Here is a 15,747-nt window from a genome sequence, read left to right on the forward strand (position 1 = left end):
GTGACCTGATTGAGGTGAACCTGCTTTATCAAGGGGATTGAATTGGATGATCTCTAGAGGTCCCTTCAAACCACTACCATTCAATGATTCTATGAGTCTATGAAAAAAAATCCCAGTTGGATCTTTTACCCTTTCGCTGGAAATATTGCACGTTTCAATTTCTAAGTCGGTTATTTCTGGATTCTCAGTCCTAAGGCAGGTATCACCAATCAGAGAAGCCCTTTACCATGTGCATACATATAAGTGTTGAGTCAAAACTTACTCCTGGGGTCATATATCTAGTATCACTTTCCAGGAAAGACAAAAGCCCCTTCCTTTTGCTTTTCCTTTTGGCAAAGAAGACATACGTGTGCAGCAAAATGGAAGTCAAAGTGCCTTAAGCACATGCGTGAATGCTTCCTTGAATTGGGGGCTCAATTTCTAATGTGGTAATGATTTGAAGAAAGGATACATGGCAACATGGAGGGGTTGATTTTAAAGGTCAAACTCACTGCTCCCATCTTACTCCACAGCACTGTGTGGTCACAACTTGCCTGAAGGTTTCACAAAAGTCACAGAAGTATGGCACAGATATGACAGTCGTGACAGTAAGTCTGGATACAACTGCTTTGTCAGAATATAACACGGTAGAATTAGTGCCAGTTACTATAAAAGAGGCAACAATGCGTGACATGTTTTACTTGGGTTTGCATCCGGGAACAGTGCCAGACAGTGAGGGGAACATGACTCACATACACACACATGCATGATCAGCTCTCCTGTTTGGCTTAATGTACAGTCAGATTTTCTTGAAGGCGGTTGCAAGGAAAGTATTTTCCTTTGGCACTGCTGGGCAGACAGCACACACCTCTCCCATGTGAACTGACAGCTTCAGTGGGATATGGGCAAGTCTCTGGCCCAGGCCCTGCCTCACCACAGAGCATTCCTGTATAGATCTCGTCTTGGACCAGCAGAAACTGGGAGGAGCGATAGGTGGGAAAAAGCACGTGGGGGGCACACAGCCTGATGGGATAGTCACTTGACAGTCAGTCACTGCAACATAAAGTGACAAGGACACCACCTGGGATATTTATCCGCTCTGCTGCTCAGGCTGCTGGATGCTTTACGGCAAAGAGCAACTGAAGAAAGGTGGTTTTATAAACTGATAGCAGATAGGGTGGACTAGATGATCTTTAGAGGTCCCTTCCAACCCCTACCATTCTGTGATTCTGTGAAACTACACCTAGAAGGCAGAGATGGGCACTAGTTATCCCAGTAAACCAGTTAACTATCAAGACTAAATGATGGGAGAGCTGGAAGAAATTTCCTTTCTAAACCGGCCATCCATAACCAGGTTTTGGAATATCAAGTAGGATAAGATAAAATAATTGCTTTCCTTGCTCTCCCTGTGCACAAAAAATGAACAAAAACATAAACATCAACAGCATCTCTGAGAGATGCAAAGCTCACTTCACCTTCCTGTCTGACTGGCTGCAACTCCCACGAAGGACTGTGCTGTTAGGCAGTGCAACGGGCAACTCTGCCCTTAAATCATGAGCCCTAGGCCAGGAACAACCAGAGCCTTTTAGTGCACCTGCGATGTGGCTGGTGACATGGACCTCTTAGGTCTCATCAGTAGCCTGGATATGGTGAGTGCTGGAGCTGCAGGCCAGCCTCTACAGGAGAAGCAGTGATGCTCTGTTGCCTGCACGGGCTTCATTTCGAATGCTGTAAATATTAAGGAATGTGCTACTTCTTTCCAACCTTTCAGTGCTCCGTCTCTATGTGCACAGATGGGCGTTGGAGAGACAGAAAGCCAAGTACAGCTAAGTGCACTGAAATGCTTTGCAGCTTTTTAAAATTTCATCCAGCATCTGAATCTGTTTATCTAACCTTTTTTTTTTTTTCTTTTTCGCCTCCCTCTCCACCCTTTTCTTTCTCAGAGAATTGCTCCTACTGTGCGGATGAAATGCACCAAAATGCAAACAAGCAAAATATGGGGCTGAGTGACGTTGAACACAAGTTCCTCCGTTGCCAGATGTGTAAAGAACAAGTGGTTTGAAAACTGTAATTTGTGGGTTTTTTTTATAAAAAAATAAAAATTTGGCACTTCTGAGCAATTTGATGATTTAATGAGCACAGATGGATGTGGGATGAATTTCTAGGAGACAAGTGTTTTAATGTATCTGCACAGATTATTCCAGGACTAAGCATTATCCTTCGTAGTGCGTGAAGGTAATTAATATTTCCCATCATGGGCATGATAAAAACCTCTATGATCAGTTAAGGAATGCAGATACACCAATGATATGGAAGTTAATTCATAAATCAATTACGGAATCTTGCCTGCTGTGTATAATTAGGGTTACTTCAATTATAGCTTATTTTCAGATTTAAGACTCGGGAATTAAAATGCTCCAAACCAGACTGAGTTCGTTGCTGCCATATACTGCAACTGGAAGTATTTACTCAGTTTTAGTACTCTAAATCTATTTACTCCTGATTCCAGCACGGCTGAGCAGACACAGCTAACCCACGTCCCTCTGGTTCTATTCTGCCACTTAAAATTATCATCAGCTAAATGTTTCACTATCCAGGCCATCCTGAAGCGAACTGAGAAATTTGTAGGAGATGAGGCTAGCTGGCATACTAAATAATGTGTCTGCACTTCTCTGTGGTAAAGCTTTGAGAGCAGCACCTCAACAGCCAGTTCTGGAGATGTCAGGGGATCTTCTTCCCAGCTTCTTTTCATGGCTACATTTAACTAAAGGTGTGGCACGCCACTGATTTAGTTACACCGGTGCTAAATCTGGTTTATATTGATTTATCTTTCCTTATAGCTTTAATCTAAACTGATGTAGACCAAATTAAGTGTGCCTAAATAGGGATTGGTTTTTCACTCCTTCTACTAAATTGCTTTTTCATGGATTTTAAGGATAAGAGACTACTGTGATAGTCTGCTCTCACTGCCTTCATTACAATGCTGAAGGACTTCCTTGTATTTATTTCTGCTTCAAGCCTAACAGCTGCACTTGAACAACAGCAATCCTTTTAGACAAAAATGCCCAATCCAAAGTAAAAATATTCCCGTGTCTGTTCTGCCTGCAGTTTCTTACAGATTATTACTAAGCCATTCCTAACCCTGTTCTTTGCCAGGCATAACAGAACTCATTGTATCACTTGCTGCACATGTATTGTTTTAAACCTATCATTCTTGTGATGCGTCTCTGAGGCCACTCCACTTTACTTCAGATTTGGCTCTTCTGAAACATAGTTACTTTGTGTTCACCTTACCAATGCATCTTCATCACCTCCCTCTCACTTCAGTCCTCTGTTCTGCAACAGCAAAGACTTCACGGCGGCAGTGCAGACCCAACACCTAGCTCTTGTTGGGATACACTACATACATAAATACTTAACAATTTCATAGAGATTTATGATCTATAGTTAAATTTGATGCCAGTGAATCAATTTTCAATCCACTTGGGATCTGCTGTGTCCGTTGTGCACAGTTTAGTCAGTAGGACATTTTATTCTACCCAGATGCCTTAGAAAAGTTTAAATACATTATGTTGTCATTGTTACCTTCTTGATCAAATTTCAATCTGTATGTGAAACACTGTGTAAGGTACAAACTGTCCTGTAGTATCCCTTATTGTGCCCTGCATCATCTGCTCCATGACCCTAGTGGGATTCAGGATCAGGTGGCTTGCCTAGCCCATTCCTTTCAAGCCTTTCATACACTCAGACAGAAATAGTTTCTTTCAAACTTCTGGAACTTTACTGTTGTTCCAAAATCGTTTTAAACATAAATTCCAGAGAGCTCCCTAGACTGCTTTTTGAAAACTCTTTGGTGCTTTTGTAAGAAAATGCATTCTCCTCAATCGCTTTTTGAGTAGAAAGCATTTCAATAGCATCACGTCAGTGCATTATCTGTTCCCTTCCCAGTGCTCAAACCGCAGTCTGGTAGAAAATATCTACCCAAAGCCAATATGCCTCTGCACATGGAGACCTAGCTCTTTTCTATACCCCTGCTTCTAGTCAGTTATCTCTCCCTCCATCTGCTTTTGTATTTTAGCGTTCCTACTCTCCTCTTCTTGGGTTAGGAACTTCAGTTATTCTAAGGTAGCAAGGTGCAAAGCAGGCTGCTGAAACGAACTCCAGAATCACTGGTACATTCCTCTCTAGAAATCAGCTACATTTCTGCAAACAGACCACTGAAGATAGCACTACCTCTAAGTATCCCAAGGAGAATTTGAAGCAGTCTTTGGCATTGCAGAACTGACCAGAAATGGCCTTGATGAGCAAACACATCACTGCTGTGTTTAATAATCTCTAGAAGTTTATTAAAACATAGGGATCCAACTCAAAAAAGTGTCCTTTGCCAACAGCATTAATACCCTTTGGGCTGAGAAAGTATTGCTTACTCACATGTGTAACACACTCACATGTGTTACCATTTCTTTAATAAACTGACATTAAACCTGCACTGTATGTCAAATGATTTTCAAATAGCAGATGCATGCAAGTCCTGTCTTCCTAAGAGACTGCTGAGCCACCAACATTCAATCCACACAGCAACAAAACTGCAACAAGCCTTGAGCAAGTTAAACTTGCAGTCCTCTTCCAAATGCCCTCTGAAGACACAGGTGACCTCAAGAGAAATACAGCTTACCTTTCCCGGGGCAAAGGCTTGGGCTCTGGCCGAATAGCTGCCATGGAAGAGAGGGGCTGCCTGGCAGGAGAAGGGATAGAAAAATTCAAATCCAAGGAGCCTGTTTTCCTGTGCAGAGGTTCCAGCCCCATGGCTCCCTGCATTTCACTCTCGATGGGGCACGAGCCGGCCCTGCCATGGCTGGAGAGGGAGGAGAGCTCGGGTCCCACCGCGCCTTGCAGGACTCCTTCGATGGCTGCCTGAGGGTCATGCGTGGGGGACACAGACGGTGGGGAGCGTGACTTCTTTTTTGTTGATGCTCCTGCTAGAAGTTTCAGCAGCCCGCTCTTCTTCTCCTTCTGCAAAGGAATCAAACCAAGTACGAACAGTGAGCAGACATGCCAACTCCTTTCCTTTTCCTTTGGGAAAATCTCAAAGTATGCGGCAAGAAACCTCCCAAAACTGCCATGACTAGAGGTTGATCCAGGTAGAACTTGAGCTGTCAGTAATAAAGATCCAAGGAAAATCCCTTCCCACCCAACAGGGCTTTGGCTCATTCAGCAGAGTAAGGACTTAACATACTGTGAAGATTATCTCTGTTTTAAAATCCACCCAGACAGCAATCCCATGCCTTTTGAAAGAAAGAGTGCAGTTACAGTGGGACAGCAAAGAACAAACTCCTCATGCAGAGAGGACAGCAACCAGAGTGCTGGCCTCTCCCTCCCAGGAGAATCCTGTCCCTTTATAGTGAAGCTCCCCAAAAGTAACAAATGGCTCTGTTGGGAAGCAGAGAGTCTGAGGAGAGATTTCAGATCCCAGCTCATTGCAGGAGAAGTGTTTATCATTACTGCTTGATGGAGATTTACTGTAGGCTGTATGGAGGCACAAGGCAGTGTTCTAATAGCTCTTTCCTGCACATGCTCCCCTGCCCATCCTGCAGCACACAGTTGTACCTATTCATATCTCTCTCCCAGAAGCGGGTTGCTTCTCCTCATATGTAAAGGTATCACCTTGATATTTGAAGACAGGCCACAAAATTCACAGTTGGCAATTGCAGTGGCAGTGCATGGGAGGTTTGAAAGGTCTACAAGGGTTTCTGATACAGAGGAATAAAGCCAAGATAGCAGCACCCTTTCAATTAATGTGAAAAAAATAAATCAGCCTGCATTGCTGAAGAAACACATCTGACCTTGTGGGTTTTCTAGCAGTGTGAGAAATCCTGCTGCACATTTACCTCAAGCACAGACAAACATCCAATTTTATGTCATTCAGTTTTTCGGGTCGTGCAAAAACTGTCCCGTCCTCTGGTACATGCTGCACAGCATTAGGTTCGGGTTGCAACCAGAAATGCTATGCAGCAAATTTTCCTTTGTGGGTTTTTTTTTCTAAATTAACACAAGAAGCTTGGCAAAAGGTCTGATAGATTTCTTTCTCTTCTGTCAGAAGTGCAAGCCATTACCCAAGACTATCTTCAGAGACTCAGGGCTGTGAAGTTCAGCTATATTTGATAATTTACTCTATAATAGGATCCCAGAGGATAAAAACGAACCAAGCAACTGCAATACTTATGGAACAGAAACCATCTCTCTGTCTTCAAGCAGGAAAACTCTTTGAAAATACAAGCTGGAAATTTATTTATTCTCTGTAGACAAAATGTCCCATGCAAGGTTTAAAATTATGCTCTAAAATATGCTGAAGCAATTTCTCAAAGCAACTTTAAAGAATAGGAGTGCAACAATAAAATAAATATAAGCTTTTAGAAGATGCTTGGATTTACTACAGCAAATGTACTTGGGAGTATCTGATATCTCTGCTCCCGAAGTTCTTGTTTGCGCTCTTTGGCTGTCACAGGCTGGTAAAAAACCAAAAATACCTTAGATGTTAAGACATGGAAGAGCTAAAATGAAACGTGTTATCACATTGAGACAGTGTCAAATGATTTTTGAAGATCAGAGCCTGAACTAAGCTTACAGATCCCAGTCTCCTGCATACCACTGGGTCCAACTATACACTCTGTTTAAAAGGGCATTTGTCACTTCAGAATGAAAAGATCCATCCTGCCAAGATGTTCATCCAGGCAGAATCCATGGAAGCTAGGGGAGGCTGGCCATATGGCACCATCAGATCAAAAATACTAAATAGGTTCCCCTGGAAACAATAGAAAAGCAGACCAAATGCTCCTGATAAACATCTTCTTTACCCGATGGAAAGGATCCATTGCGGAAACTGTTGTAAGTGTGCACAAATTCACCTGAAGCACCAGAAAAGTGCTTCAGTGCTTTTCTCACTCTGTAATTAAGAAACATCACTGCTGTCATCATTATATAAAATTTTAAAGCTCTTCACGAAATTGCAAAACTCTCCTTTCCCCGTGGCACACTGAAACAATAGCTCTAATGATCCCAGCATACTGTGTCAATATGCATTTGAAGGTGTCTAAAGGTCAGCGACAGAATACAATAAACATTGTGGTGCTCTGGAGAAACGGCTATTGTGCAGCAGTGAGCACTTTGAGCCTCTCTAATTGGCAGCTTTGCACATGCAAAGTAACTGTGTGAACTAAAGCCCTGTATAATGAACAATTGATATTCCAATGGGGTAGCAGCTTTTCTAATTTTTGCTTTTAATTTAAATAGCTTGGCAAATTTTCACTAGAAAAACGTTGTTCGATTCATACTGTTTAAGGCATAGAAACAAAAACCTTTGGAAAGGAGGAGATGTGTATGTTCACACCCATCTACACAGAAAAAGGCATATGAATCTGGCAGTCATTCAATTTTCTTTACAAGTGGCATAAATTTCTACAGTCAAGGGACTATCCCCGTGATGGTTTTGGCTGGGATAGAGTTAACTTTCTTCATAGTAGCTAGTATGGACTACGTTTTTGATTTGTGCTGGAAAGGCTGATAAGCGCTGATAACACAGGGATGTTTTAGTCACTGCTGAGCAGTGCTTAGCATCAAGGCCTTTTCTGCTCCTCACCCATCCCACCAGTGAGTGGGCTTGAGGGGGCACAAGGAGTTGTGAGGGAGAATAGCTGGAACAGCTGACCCCAACTGACCAGAGCAATATTCCATCCCATATGGTTTCACACCCAGCAGATCAAACTTGGGGAAGAAAAAGGAAGGGGAGGACATAAATAGTGATGGTGCTTGTCCCGAGTCATCATTCTGTGTGCTAGAGCCTTGCTCTCCTGGACACGGCTGAATAGCAGCCTGCCCATGGGGAGCAGGGAACGAATTCCTCATTTTGTTTTGCTTGCATGTGGAGTTTTTGCTTTACATATTAAACTGTCTTTATCTGAACCCTTGAGTTTTCTCACTTTTACACTTCCAATTCTCTCCCCCACCCAGATACAGGGAGACTGAGCGTGCGGCTGTGTGGTGCTTAGTTGCCAGATGGGGTTAAACCACGACATATCCCTTAGACAACAGAGAGCTTTAATGAACTTGCTGCTGTATTCTTTGTTGACTTTAACAAAAGGAAAAAGAAAGAATTGATTTTTAGCCCTTCTTAGGCTGCTGAGCATTTTACTAAACTTTTGAGACTAAGATCTGTATTCTCTAAAGAGAGAAGATGACTTACTCCAATTGCTAAGCCTGTTCCTGCTAGTCATAACCCAAGGAGTCCCACTCTTCCCATTGTAGCCTTGGTCAAGGTATTTGAAAGTGAACTGATGCTAACTACTTCAGGTGCCTGGACATTAGACATTCCATCCAGCTCTTCCTTCCCGTGAGTGTGGCAAATGCTCTTGACCTTCTGGTATCACATTGCCAGTTCCTCTGTCAGCGGTTCAACCTAAACCCCTTTGTGCCTCTTTCCCCAACCTGTACAAGTTAAAGCTCCTCCTTGTGCTGTGGAAATTCATTAATAATATCAAGTGTTACAAAGATGTACATTTCCTGGAGAGCAACCAGTCATAGAATCATAGAATCATAGAATGGTAGGGGTTGGAAGGGATCTTTAGAGATCATCTGGTCCAATCCCCCTTGCAGAAGCAGGTTCACCTACCTCAGCTCGCAAAGGAAGACCTCCAAGGAAGGAGACTCCACAACCCCTCTGGGCAGCCTGTGCCAGGGCTCCCTCACCTCAACAGTGAAATAGTTTTTTCCTATGTTTAAGTGGAACTTTTTGTGTTCCAGCTTCATCCCATTACCCCTTGTCCTGTTGCTAGCTACAGTAGAAAAAAGGGATGTCTCAACCTCCTTACACTCACCATTTAGATAGTTGTAAATGTTGATAACATCTACCCTCAGTCTCCTCTTCTCCAAACTAAACAGACCCAGTTCCTGAAGCCTTTCCTCATATGAAAGATTCTCCAGTCCCCTGATTATCTTGGTGGCCCTGAGCTGGAAACTCTCCAGAAGTTTTCTGTCCCTCTTGAGCTGAGGAGCCCAGAACTGGACACAGGACTCCAGATGAGGCCTCACCAGGGCAGAGTAGAGAGGGAGAAGAACCTCCCTTGAGCTGCTGGCCACAGTCTTCTTGACGCATCTCAGGATGCCATTGGCCTTCTTGGCCACAAGGGCACATTGCTGGCTCTTTTTCACGGTTTTAATATTAAAAAAAACCTAAAAGATTTGGAATGCGATGCTAGTATGCAGTCCCAGTAGTGATTTATTGCAAATGTCCAAGTATTATGTATTCATTTAACGTTTAGTGTAATAGCCATCTTTCACAAGAAATTAATTTAATATTTATATGTCTGTTCGAGGCGCTCCGTTCTTCAGCAGTTTCACTGTAAATCAACGAAGCACTAATAGGTATAAACGCTGTAGAGAAATCTACACTGATTGGTTATGGGCTCTTCTGGCTTTGAAAAGAGATAAGAAGTTTAAAGAGAACATATCTGATGACTTTCAGGAATTAAGTTATGGAATGAAAAAAAACAGAGATGGTTTACTTTTTCCCTCCACAGAGGGCTGCTCTATTGTTTTCTAGGAAATCTGTATTCTACTGAAACAGCTGTGTAATTGTTGCATTTTCTTTGTCCAGTAGCTACATTTCCAAGTGACTGCAAGCTGTGTTTGAGGTCTCTGCCTCGTGAACCTGTCATGCTCAGACCTTCGTGCCTGTGTTGATGGATGGATTCACAGTATGGACTTCTCTCATCTCCTGGTTACTGCCCACGTGTTTAACTGAGTTTAAAATCATTACCCTTGTGTTGCTCAGGTTTTGTTCTAAGAGGTTCAGAGTCAGAACTTCTAAAGCATTAATTTCACAAAGATCAATATCTCATTAAGAAAAAAAAACAAATGAGGAAAATCAGCTTCTTTGAATAGGTCTCTGGATCTTTCTAGTTAAAGAAAAAAGACTGTGAACACACAGTATAAGCAGATCAGAATTTTGAAGTTCTCCAGCAAAGCCTATGCTTTAGATTCCCTTTTACGCTGTAGCAGGAAGGAATCTCAGTGGAAAGCAGTCTCTGGCAGCACAATGATGAGATGGGCAGCATTTCTATGACCCTGAAGCATACATCTGGTGAAGCCAGCATTTGGCAGGTGCAAGTTCCCCTTGATATGTTGCTGTGGGAACGTTTGGAAAAGTGAATACAGTCTGAGTTTAAGAACTCATGAAGGACTAGATCAAAATTAAAGTCTCAGATATGTAAATGTTGAAATATTTTGCTTCACAGTAATTGGGGTTGATTTTTCCCCTCATTAATAACCCCACTTGAAGATAATAACTATCTCTTCTTTCAGTTTCGGAGATGAGATGAGCACAGAATGCAGCTACTTCGTTGATGACTGAGTGGTAATGGAGTCCCCTGTCTGCAAAGTAATAATCATGCCATAATCCAAATACCAATTATATGTACCGCCTATGTTAATACACATCTTCTTCTCTATTTTTTTTCAATCACCCTAATAAACAGAAAATTCTGTTTTAGTTTTCTTCATCTGCAGCTCCTAATACTTAATTTCCTATCTATCCAGGCTCATTACATAAATGAGGAAACCTTACTGCAGCTGATAGAAAAACTGGCTCCAGCCATTGAAATGAGGTAATTTCTCATGCAACACCGGTTACATCAACAGATAAGAGAGCCAGAGGGAGAGAAAAAGGTTTCATTTAAAAATGAAGAAAAGAGAAACAAAACTGTTTAAATATTGCCCTGAGCCCTACAGAATAAATGAAGAACTCAACAGTCAGTACCCCCAAACCACCACTTTCTTTGCTTGTTTAACTTGGTCAGTATTTATTTCAATAAATTTAAGTTAGTGTCTGGAGAACACTGCGTTTTCATTCTGATTCCAACTTGGCTACTGGTGATTGATGCTTGCATTGAAAGAGTAGGGGGTGCTTTGGATCACCTTTTTTATTAGGAAAAAAGCTTTTTAAAAAAAAATCCGTAAAATTATGTGACTTGAGATTTTTCATAATTATTTAAAAAGCCAAAACCTGAAACAGCATCACCTCAACAGAAAGCTTCAGGTCTAGAATGTCTTTGGATATGTATATATGATTTACAGTTTGTCACTATTTCTCATGAAGCATAGATTATACTTCTTCTAGTCTAAACAGCCCCAGTTCCCGCATCCTTTCCTCGTATGATCAGGTGACTGGAGCACCTTTCATACGAGGAAACACAGTGGAACTGGGGCTGTTTAGTTTAGAAAAGAGGAGTCTGAGGAGGGATCTAATTAATATTTACAAATATCTAAATGGTGGGTGTCAAAAGGTTGAGGCATCATTTTTTTCTATTGTAGCTAGCAACAGGACAAGGGGTAATGGGATGAAGTTGGAACACAAAAAGTTCCATTTAAACATAAGAAAAAACTATTTCACTGTTCAGGTGAGGGAGCCCTGGCACAGGCTGCCCAGGGAGGGTGTGGAGTCTCCTTCCTTAGAGATCTTAAAAACACACCTGGACATGTTCCTGTGGGACCTGATGTAGGTGAACTTGTTTCTGCACGGGGGTTGGACTAGATGATCTCTAAAGATCCCTTCCAACCCCTACCATTCTATGATTCTAATTTTAGGGAACGACTAGTTTCATATCATACATGGTGTGGAAATACTTGCCAAAGATTATGTTTTTAATGGAGTCAACTGCTTCTGTCCAGAAGTCCATTATTATTATCCCAGTTTACAAATTACACACCAAGGAACAAGAAGGATTTTAGGATTAGTTTTTAGATTCCAGTCATAATAACACGAATACATACATGCAAAAATATACCTATGATCACTAATTTACAGATAAGTGGTATTAAAGTTAGGAAAAAATAAGTAAACAGTTTTGTAGCTAGACTTGACTGGGAATTTCAAATGTTTTGAAAACAAAACTGAGAAGAAGAAATTAGTCTTCAGGCCCCAATACAGTAAAGTACACTGGCACTTCATCACACGTTTTTGTTGAACTGAGGTGGACGCAAACCTCTAGAGACTACTAAAAGAGATAAAGAGGAAATCTAAAACCACATTTGATTATTCAACTTAGAATATTAGATCTTTCAAACACTGGAACAAAGTTAAGTGCTAGCTCAAAGGGGAAACACTAATGAAGAGGAAGCAGAGTCTCAGCTATTAGTGATCTTCCTGGAGGCTGCTGAATTCGTAACAGGCAGAAGGTGAAAGGAATACTAACACAATTAATGGTGAATGAAGGACATCTGATATGCTACTCTGATATTGCCTTCTTTTTCTGTGTTTGATGGTGGGAGAAGCTGATGGATGGATAGTTTTGTATTTCATTGCTTTTCCTGGTCTGATACATAGGGAATAACTGATGGTTGTGAAAAAGATGGGAACTTGTTAAGATACACATATTATTCCATGCCTCAATAACAGTTTTCAGTGATTTCTTTTTTTTTTTTTTTTCAGTGGGAACAGCTGAAACAGAGCATCAGGGAACTGAAAACTACTTCTGTATAGCTCAAAATTGTGTACTGACAAAGTGAAATGCAAGGACAACAGGAAAGAAGGTGATGAAACCACTGTTCTCATTAAGCCTGTGGCAACATTTCCATTTATTTCCAAGCAGCCACTATCTCTAGAACTAAGCTCAGATGAATGTGTTTCAGTTTTTATTTAGTCCATCTCTTCCTTTGCAGTGTGAGCAACCTCTCTGGGGACACAAAAGAAGCGAGTTGGCATGATACCCTTGCACATATTCAACATTCAGCACTCAGCAATCCACTGAATGTTTGAATTTCCTACAAGTAAGGGAATTCAGCCCAAAGCGCTGAGATCTCCCCTTCTCTGGCCCCCACAAAGCCTATACAGAGAGGTGTAAAGCATATATACTTCCCTCTGGGGAATGTGGGCTCTCATCTCATTTCAGCACTTTCATGCAAGTGTTTCAAGCATGGGATGTCCAATCACAAATAAGAGCTCCTGCTCAGTCATATAAGAAATGTTCATCCTTTATTTCCGGAATGAAACCATGGCACCCTGCAGAGCTGGATACATGCCATGAATCCCAAGCAGAAGCAGGTAACTTCCTCAGAGTGAAAAAACAAGATCCAAGCCACCTTTCCCTTTCCAGTATCTCCTGCTGGCTTAGACATCTGTTCTGCTTGTCAGATTTTGTGAACCCCATTTTCTCAGCACTTAGTTCCTCCCCCCTCTCCATCATTGAATGAGAATTACCAATTCCAGCACAAAGCAAGAGCCTTAAAGGTAATAAACCTCCACATTTAGCAAAAGTTTATGCCCATTGTGAAACTGGCCAAAAAGTGAATATAGTGTAAGCTATTCCTGTGCTATTAATGACTCTAGACTGCTCATTTTCACACAGAAAGGGAGCAGCTTCTAAAACCTGTTGCTCGACAATGATAAAAAAGCAAAAGAGAAGACTGAGAATTGTTTAGAAATATCCAGAGAAACAGGTAAAAATCATTTGTAGAAAATAACACTGGGGAAAGCATTGTAATGCCTACCTTCCTGAATGCTGTGTTCTGTTCTGGTCCTGTACCTGTATTATCAACAGGGCATTGAGGACCATGAAAGGTGTGGAACTACTCCTGTACATTGGAGATACCCCCTTGGAAAGCACACAACTGATAGAAAATATGATAGTGGCCTGCACAGAGAAGGTAACTTGTGAACAAACCAGTTATTTCCCTCAGCAGAGGAATTAGGGAGAACTTCATGAAATTATAAGGCAAATGGTTGAAACTAAAAATTAGGAAGCACTTTTTCACACAACACATAATTAAATAGAGACTTACGGCACATAGTGTTGTGGAAGCCAAAACTATGAAGATGTTCAAAGTGGATTCAACAAATTAATGGAGAACAGATCTACCAAGGGCTATTAAAGTAATAGTATGGATTCAATCTCTGCTTCAGGCAGTCTCAACCAGTAAATGAAACAGCACTTACAGAACACACAGGGTGACTCCATCTCACTACAAAGAGAATGTAAAAACTGAGAATTACTGCTACGATAAAAAAATATAGCTATTTGGGCAAGAGCATAGAAAGCAGGACAAAGCCAGGGATAGAGCCCTCCCCTGTGCTCTCCCAGTTTTGTGAAATCAGCTGTTTGGAGACTTTCTCAGCTGCAGGGGCCTGAGGGAGGGATAAACATGGATGGCAGGATTCTGTATCAGCCAAGGAGGAGACACTAAAGGTTTGGAACTGCAACCTAGAGAACTTTCACAATGGCTATTTGGATTCCTCGACTCCACCTATGCAGTGTAAAACTGACCCCACCACTGCACACTACATCATGTCTCAAAAAACTACCCTAAACTGACGACCAGCAAAAGTGAAACTTTTGTTTTAATATAAACCAAGTATGTCTAGATGATTTAGGTATTTGTGGTAGACTAACTGTACTTTCCAGAGAATTTAAGCAAAACAGCTGGACAGAGTAGAAGCATCCTTTTGAAACTTTAGCTTAATTTATTCTAACTAGAGGAGAATCTATCACAGCTTCACTGACAGCAGAGGATTCTGAAATGAGAAAAAGATGTACAAATACATTAACTGTTAGACAAATTGCTTAGAATTAGCGTTCTTAAATAAGATGATTTAGACTGACTGGTTAGCTTGCTGCTCCTTGTCTCTCATGGAGAAGTGAAAAAGATTTATTGGTCCTGAAGAGGACTGGAAGCAACACTCACATTTTGCAGAAAGCCAGAGCAAGCTCACTCATTGAACACCCGAATGAAAGAGAATTGGTGACAGAAGTCAGGATGTGCTTTGAAATACCTTAATATCACATGTAGTTAGCTCTGGCTTTCCCCATTCACAAGGGATGGATTTCATTTCAGAAGCAAACAGTTAACATTTCTTGGTCTTGCTTTGTAATCTTATTAAATGACAAACAAGCAAGAGTTGGATTTTTTGGGGATTTTTATGAAAACCAAAAACATGTGGGTAAAAGGTTTGGATTAGTGGAGGTCATCTTGTCCCTTGTCACTGATGTATCTATTCCCGCTTGGTTGATATTGTTCCAGCAATTGTACCACCTCAGGCGGTAATTTCAGCACTTCCAACAAACTAAATGGTATTGGGCTGGCCCGCTCCCAGAGGGAAGATTGCTTGTGCAAAACTCAGGCATCACAGGAGGTATATTCTTCTCTCAAAATCAATCGCTCACAAAAGAGAAAAAGGACTATCTGTGGACAATGAAAAATTGCCAGGATCTGCATTTACTAGACACTGGCGCACATTACAGTGAAATAATTCCTACAAACAACTCATCACTTCATAAAAGATGCATTTAGCTGGAGACTGAGGATTCAGCTGAGACTGACAGAACATATCACACCCGCATAGGCTGTGGCCTAGAGGTGACAGAAGCAGAAGCTTCTCTTGCTCAAGAAAAATATTTCTGAAAATTATCTGTTTTTCACACTGTTTCTTGGACAGACTGGACCAGGTGAGGGGAGAGCAAATGAGAGAGGCCCTGAATGTTCTCAGGTGGTCTGACATTGCAAGAGGAGGTCCTTGACACCATTAAAATCATGAGCATAAAAATATCACTCTGAAGGGTGCCCTCTAGTCCTGGCAGCTCCAACAGCATCAAATCTGAGCATTCAAAAAATGTTTCCTAATGTATTTCATGCATTAAAAAATTCAGGTCTTGCCTCAGCTCCCTCCTGCCCTCATGACAGTGTGTCTCAAACAAGGCAAGTGACACTTTACTGGCATCAAGA

At 41.5% G+C, this 15,747-nt stretch overlaps 1 protein-coding gene across 1 annotated transcript in view; it reads right to left on the reverse strand.

Annotated features, from left to right (window-relative positions):
- The window catches only part of SH3RF3 (SH3 domain containing ring finger 3), a 258,831-nt gene that overhangs the window by 10,563 nt on the left and 232,521 nt on the right, over nt 1–15,747 (reverse strand). The window contains exon 9 of the mRNA XM_061997231.1: nt 4,655–4,992. Within this exon, the coding sequence (XP_061853215.1) occupies nt 4,655–4,992 (338 nt within the window). The remainder of the gene's footprint in view (nt 1–4,654; nt 4,993–15,747) is intronic.

Source organism: Colius striatus, chromosome 1, assembly GCF_028858725.1.
Source record: "Colius striatus isolate bColStr4 chromosome 1, bColStr4.1.hap1, whole genome shotgun sequence".
Classification (NCBI taxonomy): Eukaryota; Metazoa; Chordata; class Aves; order Coliiformes; family Coliidae; genus Colius; species Colius striatus.